This window comes from Meles meles, chromosome 12, assembly GCF_922984935.1.
Source record: "Meles meles chromosome 12, mMelMel3.1 paternal haplotype, whole genome shotgun sequence".
In the NCBI taxonomy this organism is placed as follows: domain Eukaryota; kingdom Metazoa; phylum Chordata; class Mammalia; order Carnivora; family Mustelidae; genus Meles; species Meles meles.
This window is the reverse complement of record NC_060077.1, coordinates 68,219,892-68,231,664: the sequence shown is the minus strand read 5'-3', so window position 1 is coordinate 68,231,664 and position 11,773 is coordinate 68,219,892. Positions and strand designations below refer to the sequence as shown.

At 50.5% G+C, this 11,773-nt stretch overlaps 1 protein-coding gene across 2 annotated transcripts in view; it reads right to left on the bottom strand.

The window, feature by feature from the left end:
- Window positions 1-1,363: 1,363 nt before the first annotated feature.
- Window positions 1,364-11,773, bottom strand: part of SLC14A2 (solute carrier family 14 member 2) — a 58,618-nt gene continuing 48,208 nt past the window's right edge. For both annotated transcript variants that reach the window (XM_046026063.1, XM_046026064.1), the window contains 8 exons: window positions 11,269-11,458; window positions 10,780-10,908; window positions 9,736-9,928; window positions 7,338-7,485; window positions 6,539-6,673; window positions 5,410-5,459; window positions 2,281-2,498; window positions 1,364-2,204 (listed from right to left, as the gene is read on the bottom strand). In XM_046026063.1, coding sequence (XP_045882019.1) covers window positions 2,298-2,498; window positions 5,410-5,459; window positions 6,539-6,673; window positions 7,338-7,485; window positions 9,736-9,928; window positions 10,780-10,908; window positions 11,269-11,458 — 1,046 coding nt within the window. In that variant the 3' untranslated portion in view covers window positions 1,364-2,204; window positions 2,281-2,297. The remainder of the gene's footprint in view (window positions 2,205-2,280; window positions 2,499-5,409; window positions 5,460-6,538; window positions 6,674-7,337; window positions 7,486-9,735; window positions 9,929-10,779; window positions 10,909-11,268; window positions 11,459-11,773) is intronic.

Sequence of the window (11,773 nt, the reverse complement as noted above, 5' to 3'; positions counted from 1 at the left end):
TCTGTGGCGGAAATGCTACCCCTGCAGCTGATTCCAAGCCTTAGACGTGGCGGGAGAGACACACTGGCTTGCACAGCCAAGTCCTGGGAGCTTGTGGGAACTCTCTCCTCTGTTGGCGCCTAATGGAGGTGCTGATACAGACTTAGGAAATCCCGTGGCCTTCGTGCATTTTCACAGGTTGAATTCTTTTATCCCGTCTATTCCCACCTTGCTTGCTATCCTGGGCCAACCCAAGTTGCCGTTTACATGAGGATATTGAAATCCTTAGAAGAGCTGAAGGGATTGATTAGTGGTCACTAAGCAGAATGGTATGTGTGTGGAGGGTTTCCTGCTCTTCATAAACCCAGATTATAACACTTGGGTGGAAAATGCACAGAAAAGTGCTATTTTAATGGTTTGATGTCATCACTTAAGGGTTCTGGGGCAGCTGAGTGAGCGCGAGCATGAACAGCCATCTGGGGAACTTCCTGGATGCCTGATCTTCAGAGAGCCACAACTCCATGGTCGTTAAAATACAGCCCGAGACCTTCTTGGCCTCAAAGTGTGATCACAAACCCAAAGGTAGCCTCCGGAGTGTGACTCATTCCCCTTTCCCATGTGGGGGATTTGCTTCCAGCAGGAAGTTTTCCATTTTCCTGGAGAAGTCATAATGGCTAGATTTGATCTGGTAGAGAAATAGGCAGCCCTGGGCTCTTGGACTGGCAGAAGATGGCTGGGATCTCAGGGCAGACAGAGGAAAAAAACCATAAATGTAGACACTGGCTTTTTCCAAATGATGGATTTTGATCAAATGTGATTCTTTCCTTAAAGCTGCATTTATAGAGGGTGTGTCTCCTGCCCCTCGCCTTCTTCTCCCATCTTACGCCCTCACCCCAACAAGCTAAATAGATAGTGTAAGATGGGGGGAGCGTGTCCCACTGAGGAGCTGGGGGAGGTTTATTCCTGTCCTGTGGAGGAGGGGTGGGAGGGCTGAGCCACGTGGCTTCCCACAGAGGGGTCCTGTGGGTTAGGAGCTCAAATCTGTAACCAGAGTAACTAAGTAACAGGAGTTACTGGCCATTCAAGAGGGGCTGCATTTGTAATTTGGAGATGCAAAACTAAAAGGCTATTATTCCCTGAAAAGTAAGGTGTGTTGTTAATAACCCGTCCTTTTACTCAAACAAAAAACAATGACCGTCATTTCTGTATAATTCCCTTTGTAAGCGAATCAGACCCTCTTCTGATGATTTGCAACCTATCCTCACCTTTTGTCAGACACTTGCTTTGACCATGAAAAACACCTCAAATGGGTGATATGTGAACACGGTAGGTGAGCCCCATTTTAAGAAATCCCGGTACCATCTTGCGAACTTAACTGTTTAATACGAGAATGCTGTGAATACTACAAAAGAAGATACATTTGTTTAAAACATGATTTGAATGTTGAAAAAGATCAAGTTTCCTCTTACGACATTTCCAGAAACATTTCTACTATGCAAAGGAAGGCACGTCGGCATTTCCAGTGAATTAAATTTCCTAACATCAAGTCTGGAGAATATCTTCTTGTGACTCAGGAACAAATCTCAGAACATGAACATTTGTTTGCCTCTTCTCCAGGTAAGCCCTCCATCTATTACTGACAGTAATAACTTGATGGTCATGCTGGTTTTGCCAGTTTATGGGAGAGAGAGAAGAGTCAGCACTACTGGGGTGGGAGCTATGGTCCCTCCCTGTCCTGAAACTAGGAAGTCAAGGCTGAGAGCAGGGATGTGCTCACTCAAGATGGTGGGAGCTCACTAGAGGCAGACCTGAGGCAGAACCATCCCATCACCTTCCAGGCTGATGCATGTTCCCTGGTACCATGCATGGCTTCATGACATGCCTGAGTTGGAGGCCCATGCTATCAATCTCTGTCTCCTTCTTGATGAGTTCTCTTTTGGGATGTGACTTATTTAGCAGAAGAGGGCAAGTCCCGTCAAAGAGGGCTATTCTGGAGTGAGCTATGAGTATGAAGTCTAAACTAACTGTATCTTTGATAAGTATTGTACATCTTAGATCCGAGAGGTCCCTAAATGGTGGCTATACACATATATCTCTATGTGGGGGAACAAAGAGGGTGTAGGCTTGCTTGAGGGGAAAATCACAGAACAGACAGAAGGGTAGGTTGCATGGCCTTCAGCCTGGGGACCCGGACAACCTGCTGAGGGCTGAATATACAGTGACATGTTTTGGAAAAGGCAGCCTAGGAGATATCATAGGCCTGGTACTTTGTTATGGTTGATGCTCTTCTGTTTTTCTCATGTTTTGGAAAAGGCAGCCTAGGAGATATCATAGGCCTGGTACTTTGTTATGGTTGATGCTCTTCTGTTTTTCTCCTGGGATAGGTAGTAGATGCGGTTGGCCTCTGGGTAGGTGACTTTGCTGAGTGGAAGCTTGTAGATGGCCGGGTTGTTGGTCGTCAGCAGCAGGAAGGTGAGCGCAGAGAGGCAGAAGGGCCAGGTGCATGGCGGCAGTCCAAACTGAGCAAGGGGTGGGGGGACACACAAGAGAAGCCTGGTTATATCACATGCTTGTGTCTGTTTCATCAGCCTTTACCAACCCCCTACAGCCCTGGGTACAGGACAGGAGGCTTCGTGGGCATTGATAGAAGAATACTTAATTCTTGGCCAATGTAAACACATGTTAGTGCCCTCTGCCTGATTGCAACAGGTGGACAAGCATTCTTCAGAATGCAGCCACTGGAACCCTTTTACGATATGGCTTTATGTAGAAATCCTGTTTTGTCTTAGGCTGTCTGGCCAGGCTATTCCTCCAACTCTAGGAATATGGCCATTGTCTGCCTTCTCTCATGGCCCCATTGAAGGAGCGGCTTTGGCAGCCATTTTGTAGTTCATGATCTTTTTCTCTTTGGTCACAGCTGATTGGACTAGAACAAGTCACTTGACCCAAATGCAGCTTCCACAGGCAGATGGCCTGGGCATTGGATCCTTTTTTGAGAATTTGAACTAAGACAGTCTGAGCTCTTGATCTGAAAAGACTGGAGAACCAACCAGTGCTGGGTGGCCACTGGGGACTGTGTGCACTGCAGAGGGACACAGGGAGATAGAATAGACATTTGTAAAAAGGCAGAGACGTGATGTCCTTGTCCCAGGGGCTGGAGGTGGAGGGCAGCCACCTCTCTTCTCAAGGGCTCTCCCATTCCCAGTTCCCCTTCTTGTGGTGTTGACTTATTTTTTATTCCTCAGATGCCCTGAACATTTTTGCTATGCTTCCCTAATCTTCCTTGAGATCACTTGAGTGGAGAGCTTGCTGACAAGGAGCCTGCAGACTCAACTATGAGGCAGAACAAATCATGTCCCCCCGACCTCCAACCTCACTTCATTATAAGCAGTAAAGACCTCAGATAATACCACGTGCCTACAATGTGTGTGTTCAAAGATGGCGCTCCTGGATGGGACCTGGGGAAGAACAATGGCAGCCAGAACTGTGGCCTAAGAACACTCAAGCATAATGAATTCCACCCAATGAGTGTCCCCAAAGCCCTGCTCACACTACACAGTGTGCTTTGGGAGACACCCCCTGAAGCCCCACAGTGGGAAAGGATGAAGGTCTAGAGTCCCACAGGCCCAGATCTACGTCTCAGCTCCAACCACCTTGTTAAAGGCATTTCAGTCATCTGAGACCTATTTCCTCAAGTCAAGTAGGGATAACCATATCTATTCAGAGAGTTGGTACCTCGTGCCTACTAAAGGGACCCCATGAATAGCCCTCAGCACGTGGCCGTGACCATCGAGCAGAGGGTGGCACTGGGAAGACAGGCCGTGCATACGCGTGCCAGTGAGAAAGCAGAGGAACGGAGCTCCTAAGTGCTCCCGTCTGTGGAGGGCTGGAAGGGGCTCAGAAATGTCACTCAGCATTTTTATATCCCGGTCCTCAAGGAGATTAGAAAGCCCTTCAGAGTGAGTACATAGCCTGCCCTTTTTCATATCCTGGAGAGCCATCGGCACAGTGGCTTAAACATCATAGGCACACGGAAAGTAACCTCGATTAAAAAAAAAAGCCTGAATTGAGCGTTCTAACTTCTAACGTCTCTGCACCACACAGAAGAAAGGGCCAGCCATCCTGTAAGTGCCCGCGATTGGGAACAACAGCCCCGTGTGTGACATCCCTTTACGACCTTGCCCAAGGAGGGCACGTGACACCCAGGCACTGTCCAGACACTCAGGTGTAAGGACGGGCGCGCAGAGGACGTGAGAACCGGGGGCGCCCAGAGCCGCGGAGCCTGTGCTCCACGTGCGTGTTACCCGTGCGTGCACTGTTCAGCCCCAGCTCTCATGCTCCCCACGGTGGTTGCTGGCACCCTCAGAGCTTCGTTCATTCAGCATTTCCCAAGCACTGTTCTGTGCTGGGAGCGCAGTAGCTGTTAAAGATGAAGATGAGAACATGACTGGCCTCGGCTCGGAAGGAGCACGCTGGCAGGAGGTGGAAGACAGAGAACGGGTACCGCGCCCGTCACACGACTGTGTGCCCAGTGTGGCAGGAGAGGTGCGGACACAACTCGCTGGGGCCCAGAGGAGGATTTAGTCCACCAGGGGACATTGGATGGTATCAGAGAAGGCCAGTTTTCTTGCTTAGAAAATTCCTTCCTAGGCTAAGTTCAACCTGTCCGATTTCACTGAGGGTGAAGAAGGGATTCAGACAGGTGTGGCTCGAATGCCCACTGTCATCCCCACTTTCAGGACTACTGGGACTTTTTCTGGTTGTTTCTATAAGATGTGCCTTTGAACCCTTATCCAAAAGGGGGCAGCATTGACTGCGGGCTGAACCCTGAGCCCTCTGCCCCAGGCTGTGGGCCCTAACCCAGGGTATATGGGGGCTGGGCCTGGCCAGGCAGCTCCTCCCGAGTCTGACATCACCGCACACCAGGCCTCAGACAAACAGGGGCTTCTTGGACGGCTGCACATGCTCATAGCCCCCAGCTCTGGCTTCTGTAAGGTAAGGCTGGGTCTTGGCTGTGTCTTCCCTGAAGGCTACCATCACGACCCCCTCAGCACTGAGTTGCCAAGGGAGAACAAAGACGTACACTGGCCCACAAGCTAGTCAGGCAGTTGATCTATACACACACACACAAATTAAATAATAAAGATTTAAAACTAGATCTAGAGGATGAGGCCACAGAAAGAATTCAATTTAAGAGATAATGCTCATCCAATTGTCCTTCTGTAAGAAGCTCCCCTGGCCCAAAGCTAATCTGACTGGACCAACAGTGGACATTTAAACTTTTGAGACCCAGCTCCTTCTGTCTGGCAGGTGCCGGGGCAGGCCATGTGATCTGAAACGAGAGGGCAGAGCTGGGGAAGGCTTCCCGGAGAGGGTCTCGCACTGGCTTCGGGGAGTACTGTGGCACGTTCTCAGGCCGCGCCAACTCACCACAGACAGCACGTTGGCGAGGGCGGCACCCAGGTAGGCTGCGAACAGTGCTGCGAAGAGAACCAAGAAACAGGCCAGTGACTAGCAGTGTCTCAAGATCAGCCCACACATCCCCCCAAGACATGGAGGTCATAAATGCTATCTCTCTGCATAAAATCAAACTTGAGTTAGGATTCTGTGACTTGACAGCTTTGAAATGTGTTCAATTCCAGGCAAATGCCAGCACAGCGAAGACGGCAGATGAACTTTGTTAGGAAGGGACCAGAACGGAGCCGTTATGGTTCTCTTGGGTCCCACCACCTTGCATTCTAGCAAAGGAACATTTAGCAGCATAAACCATACATGAAAATTTTACTAAATGGCCAAGGCATGAGGATCTCAGAACTCCCTGCTGGAATATTTCATCACAAGTTATTAACAGAATAGGGGTTTCCAGGGAGGAGCAGCACCCTGAAAGCATGAGGAAGACCATGGAGGCCCGCTGCCGCGTCTCCCGGACTCTGCCTGCAGAAGGCATGGCCAGGCTGGGCTGCTGGGAAGAGCCAGGTGCTGGTAAGAGGTGAAAATGCGCCAGTGGAATCGGGCTTTGCTTCTAAAGCCTGTTTCTCAACTGAAAACATCCTAGTCATCCCTAGGATATTAACAACAGCAAACCTTTATTAGAGAGTCACTGAGTACCCCTACCCTTCAGCATTCCTACAACATAAGCATTATTTGAAGATCCTATGATCAGTGTTTGGGTGCTTAAGGTTAATTACCATAACTGATGTAAATCGCCTAATTCTATATATAAAGATTAATCTGTGGAATTGTTGCTCATCCTTTAGCTTCAATCACCAGCCAGGAGAGCAGCAATCACAAAGATAGCCCACGGACAGCAACCAAACAACCACCATCTCAAAATTCGGTCTTTATACTGGCTGAGCCCTTTGTGTTCCATGAAAATAATTTTTATTGGGTGAATCATTAAGCAACCATTCAAAAACAGTTTTAGATAAAACCCTTTTACCAAGCAAACAATCCTCCCATTTATCTTTGGAGGATCCACAGAATTTTCAGGGCAGCTTTCCCTGCAGGGACAGGCACAGGGGGCATGCAAGGTGCAGAGGGGTGTGGTGGCGGTCCCTACCACAGGCGATGGCCAGGACATGCGTCTGCCAGGTCAGGACGTAGAACATGCCTCCTATGGCGATGCAGGCCAGCGTGCTGTTGAAGCCGCACAGGCCAAAGTAGATGGAGTCCAAGGGCGTTGCTATAGTGAGGGCTATGAGAGAAGACAGGCATGGTGTTGAGTTTGGGGGGTGCATCTCATGGGGCTCACCTGCTGGCCCTGAAAACCACACAGAGCTCAAAGCCGGGACCAGCCATTCTCTTAGGCATTTGTAGAAAAGATCTTATTCAGTGAAAAAAATAACTAAAAGGAACAAACGGCCATCGGGCCACATGAGTGGTAGGGGTGAAGCTGTTACGGGTACAAGAGAGCTTTCGGAACAAGGACTCTCTGCAGTGCTTCTAAGTGATCCAGAGAAGTTCTTCCCCTGACAGGAAAGAGGGCTTTTCCTTCACTGATATCTTAATGGTCTCTACTGGAGTATCATCCATCAAGATAAGACGTAAAACACAAACATGCCTGGAATTGATGAACTTCTCTTAGGCTTTAAATTTATACTAAGGTGTAAATGGCTAACCACCAAAGACTTTCTGTTCTCTGTTCTCTGTTCGCTGGAGGACGGCTTTTGCTCAGAGAAGTATGAGGGCACTGGCACCCGAAGTGGGGAAACAGGATAAATGAAAGGAGCAAAAGTTGGCAGGAATCAGCGTGGGGCGGTGGGAGGAGACGGGTATTGAAGCCTGTTACCATTGCCTTGGAGCTGACTCCAGATATTAACAACTTATGGCTTTAGTAAGGGGGAAGTGATGACACTGACCTGCTAACATCCCCACGGTGGAGCCGATGGCAGCGTGCAAGCAAATGAGAGGGGACGAGATGAACAGTGCTATGAGGAAGATGCCTCCGGTCCAGGGGTTGTCGCAGCCGTAGACCTGGCCGATGCCTACAGGGATGGCTCTCAGAAGCTGCAGGGACAAAGGCCACGTGTGGTTATAGAGTGAGACCAGAGACAGCTGGAACCTTGGCTGGAAAAGATTTGTGCCAAATCCTCTACACCGATGGTTTGCAACAGATTTCCAAGATATTTGTATCCAGATAGATGAGCTCTAAAAGGAACAAGCTTTTCTCTTCTAATCTTGAGTTCTTAGAACAATAGGAGTTTAGGATGTCAAGTTTCCTTTACTGAGGAAACTTACAATATTTAGAACCTGAGTGTAAGATACTGAAGCCCCAGTGAAGAGAAACTAGAAACTTCAAATGAGGGTCTTACCCATTACAAAATTAAGAGATGTCTGATCAAAGTTGGTGTTTAAAAACTCTCTTGTAACTTAAAAAAAAAACACCCCCAAATTATGACTAGAAGGCTGAATATGCTATGAAAAAATGGTTGTTTGTGTTTCTGAGAATAAGGTGTCTGGGCTGTGGTCACGTGAGTCCGGTCTGGGTGAGCAGCTGGATGCACAGGAGAGTCCCCGAGGGGGTGGTATTGTGGTCTCTGCTCTTCTGGTGGATAAGCCAATGCAATGGTGGCCGACAGATGAGCACCCGGCTGTGTGAGGCCTCCACGTAGCTCAGGGGAGCGGGGCCTGTCTGGGGAGGTGAGGCGCTGGCTGAGGCAGGGTCCACGGCCTGCGGGCGCTTGCACGTGTGCTCTCCGGTTCGAGAAATGGGTCCTGGGCACGCAGCCTTCCCCAGCAACTGGGGCTGGGTCCCATGGTTTGGAAGGTTGGCCAAAGGCCCTTGAGTTCGGAGGGCGCATAGGGGAGGGGTCTCCTTGCAGGGCACACTGGGGTTTGTCTCGCCCCTTGGGCTGGGAGCTGAGAAGAAGCAGAGTCCTGGGCCAGGGAGCCGATATATTCCAAGGAGGCAGCTTTTCTCTCAGCCCATTGCCTGCTGGGGAGATGCTGCCCCTGGAGGTGTGCAGAGATAGGAAGACACTGCAGGAGCCTGCGGTCGGCCTAGGGGGCCTCCAGACTCAATCTTTTGTGACCCCAGGAACAGAGGTGGGGGCTCTGGCATTACCATGTGGGTGTGGACGGCAGGTGGGACAGTTCAATACAGAGCCAGTGGTGCCGGGAGGTGTAGACCCCACTGGTGACACCGTCCAGGGAGCTCTTGGGGGTCAGAAAGCAGAGGAACTCACGGGGCTTCGACCCTGCTGGGAGTTTCAGACCCTCTTTCCGACATTAACTTGACTTCTTAACACTCAAGGCTCTCATGAGTGATCAAAAAGATAAAACATATTAGTCATTATCATAGTCCATTTAATTGGCTAGAGAATTACTTCTTAAAAGACAACCACCAAAGATCGAATTTTTCTTTCCTGGAACTTTGGGGTTCTAAAGTATTCGTACAAGATTCCCTAATTGTTTTTCATCTCTACAAAATTTCTGGATATGTTTTTCATTGAAAATGTGGCATGAAGAATGTATAATGTGTTCACCTTGCCTTCTCTAGCACCATGGCCCCATAGCTAGTTAAAGCGATTGTGCCTTTAAAACTGATCAACAGGGTAAATGCCAAGAAACGGGAGCCTAGTGAGTGAATTGCCAACCTTTTCTCACCTCTGGTTCATGAAGATCCACACACACACACACACACACACACAAATCAACAAGGATGAGGCCAATGCGATTCTTTTCCTAAATAATTTTTCTTAGTGCAAACACGGGGCCTTTCTACCATGCTGTCATCTACTATGAAATGCTTTAAGAAATGATGCATTGTTATTCCTGAAAGTTCTTTCAACAAGCCCATATGGCTTTGTGGTTAAATGACAGTAAGAAAGTTCTAGGGATGCCTGGGTGGTTCAGTGGTTAAACCTTCAGCTCAGGTCATGATTCCAGGGTCCTGGGATGGAGTCCTGCATTGGGCTCCTTGCTCAGCTAGGAGCCTGCTCCTCCCTCTGCCTGCTCTGCCTGCTGCTTCCCCTGCTTGTGCTCTCTCTCTCTCTGACAAATAAATAAGATCTTAAAAAAAGAAAAATTTCAGAGCAAGACCCCAACCCGGGTGGGGAGTAGTCTAGAATAATGGAAAGCAAGGAGAACCTCAACGAAAACGTGTCTTATTAATTATCTTGGCAGACATGTAGTGGGCCAGTGTTACATACAATAGAATCAGTAAGTGTGAGCTATTATTTACACACAGGACCCATAAAGGCCACTTGAATGTCGCCTTTGGACAGATGCTGCCCTTCTGCCTTCCCCGACACCTACCAAGGGCACTTGGACCTCTGACCAGGTGATGTTGGGCGTGGAGGACGCAGGCTGCAGCAGCGTTGTGGGGAAGAAGAGGTTGTAGTGGCCGGTGGCCGCCAGGTACAGGGTCACGGCAATGTTGAAGGGCAGCGTGAAGACTGGGAGGTCCCACTTGCTGAAGACGGTGCCCAGGGCACTGGAGAGGATGGGGCTGTGGCAGAAGCACAGGAGACTGTTCAGGAAACTCTGGCTCTGACGCTAGGCCCAGCAGGAGCACTTTCCCCAGGAAAAGCAGCCTGCCAGGTACGTTCTCGGAGCCCGGCTCGCCCTGCGCACGTCTTCCCTGGCCTCCTCCCTGGGCCTGGTGTGCTGATAGGGTGGACAGGCTCAGCTTCAGAAAGAGGGCTTTCTGGGGCTTTCTGGAGGAAGACCTAAGGCAGAGAGCCACAGAAGCTCCTTGAAAAGTACTACAGCTCCATGCTCAGGCATGAGGGGAGAGAGGGAGTGACAGGGAGTGGAACCATAGTCCTTCCTTCCTTCTGTCAATTAATGTTTGCAGAGCAGCTGAGAGCACCAAGCCTCCTGACCAGAGCGCCCGTGGCTGATTTCTGGAGGTGAAGGGGAGCCGAGCCCTGGCCCTCTGCGGGTTTTGCCCAGTGCTCCTTCAGTCTACATAGGAGGTTGTCCTGGGCAGGTCAGGGGGACCCGAGGATGGGGGAAAGCTGGGTAGGGGGCAGCAGAAGGAATAAGAAGTTTTCTAGACACTGACAGAAGGCTGTGGTATGGCTCTTCACCTACATATGGGCCCTGCTTCCTTTCTCTGTGCTCTGGCTGAGTAGGACCAGAAACCCTTTCACATCTTACAAAAAGCAGAGTGAAGGATGGTGGGTATGGAGATATTGTCCGCAGATCACCTAGCACACTGCTGTCACTGTATGACATGATTCGTTATTTCCAGTGGGTATTTCTGATATGCCAGCTAAGTCAATGCCCCCTAAGAGTTGAGCTTGGACAGACAGGGAACTGGAGTGAAAAGGTTGGCAGCCCCAGGAGCAAACTTACCATGACATGGACATCACGATGACGGGGAGCAGAAGCCACCAATAATAGTTGCCTTTGTCTGAGAACACGGCCATCAACAGTCCCACCAGCACCCCGTTGTAGCCATGGAGTCCTGCCATGATGGCGGACCTGGGGGGACAGAGGAGGGCTGGTGGAATGGGGTCTTCCCAGGGCCTCTGGAGGGGTACTGCCTCCTTGACTTCCCTTCTGACCCAGATTGTTCCCCACTGAGGCTTGTCTGCACACACCTTTCCACGGATGGCCCCACTGGAAATGGGAAGGGATGACATCAGCCCTTCAGGCCCCCCTGGGCGATGTGGAGCTGTTACCAAGTAATGAGGGAGTGACTTTTGTCAGTTATGAGAGTCCGTAGTCTGAGGAGTTTCTGAGCTCGGAGGACAGCAGCGAGGGGATGGGAAGGTGGTACGGGGTCCCCGCAGGAAGTGACCTCTGACCTCATTCCTGGACCCTGGGTGTCCTGGAACTTACCTGTCCTGGCTCAGGATGAGGGCTGTCAAAGTAGACACAACCGTGCCCAAGCAGCCCGAGATGGCCCACCAGGGGTTCTGGACGAAGAGGCCGAGCACGATGAGGATGCCGCTGAGGGGGTTGTTCACAAACATCACCTGGGACGTGCCCCGGAGGACCCAGTCGAGGAACTGGAACACTGGGGATTTGTCTGAAATGCAGCCAGGGCAGGGAGTCAATGTTGGGGTGCGCCGGGCCCGCGCGGGACCTGGGTGGGTGGCTGGGGGGCGCGGGAAGTTTCGCTTCTGAAGTGGGTTCGCAGGGCGCCACGCCCTCCCGTCCCCTGCCACACAGGGGGGTAAACCGAGAACCCAAGAGGGCATGTGAGGCCCAGAAAACTCTTCAGACCCATCGCCAGATGGTTGCAGTCTTTATGTTGGTTTTTCAAGGAGGGGGGTATAAGGTATCCTGAGCTAGCCATCCCCCGCGAGAATTTTCAAGAAGACCATCAGAAAATGCTCTTGCT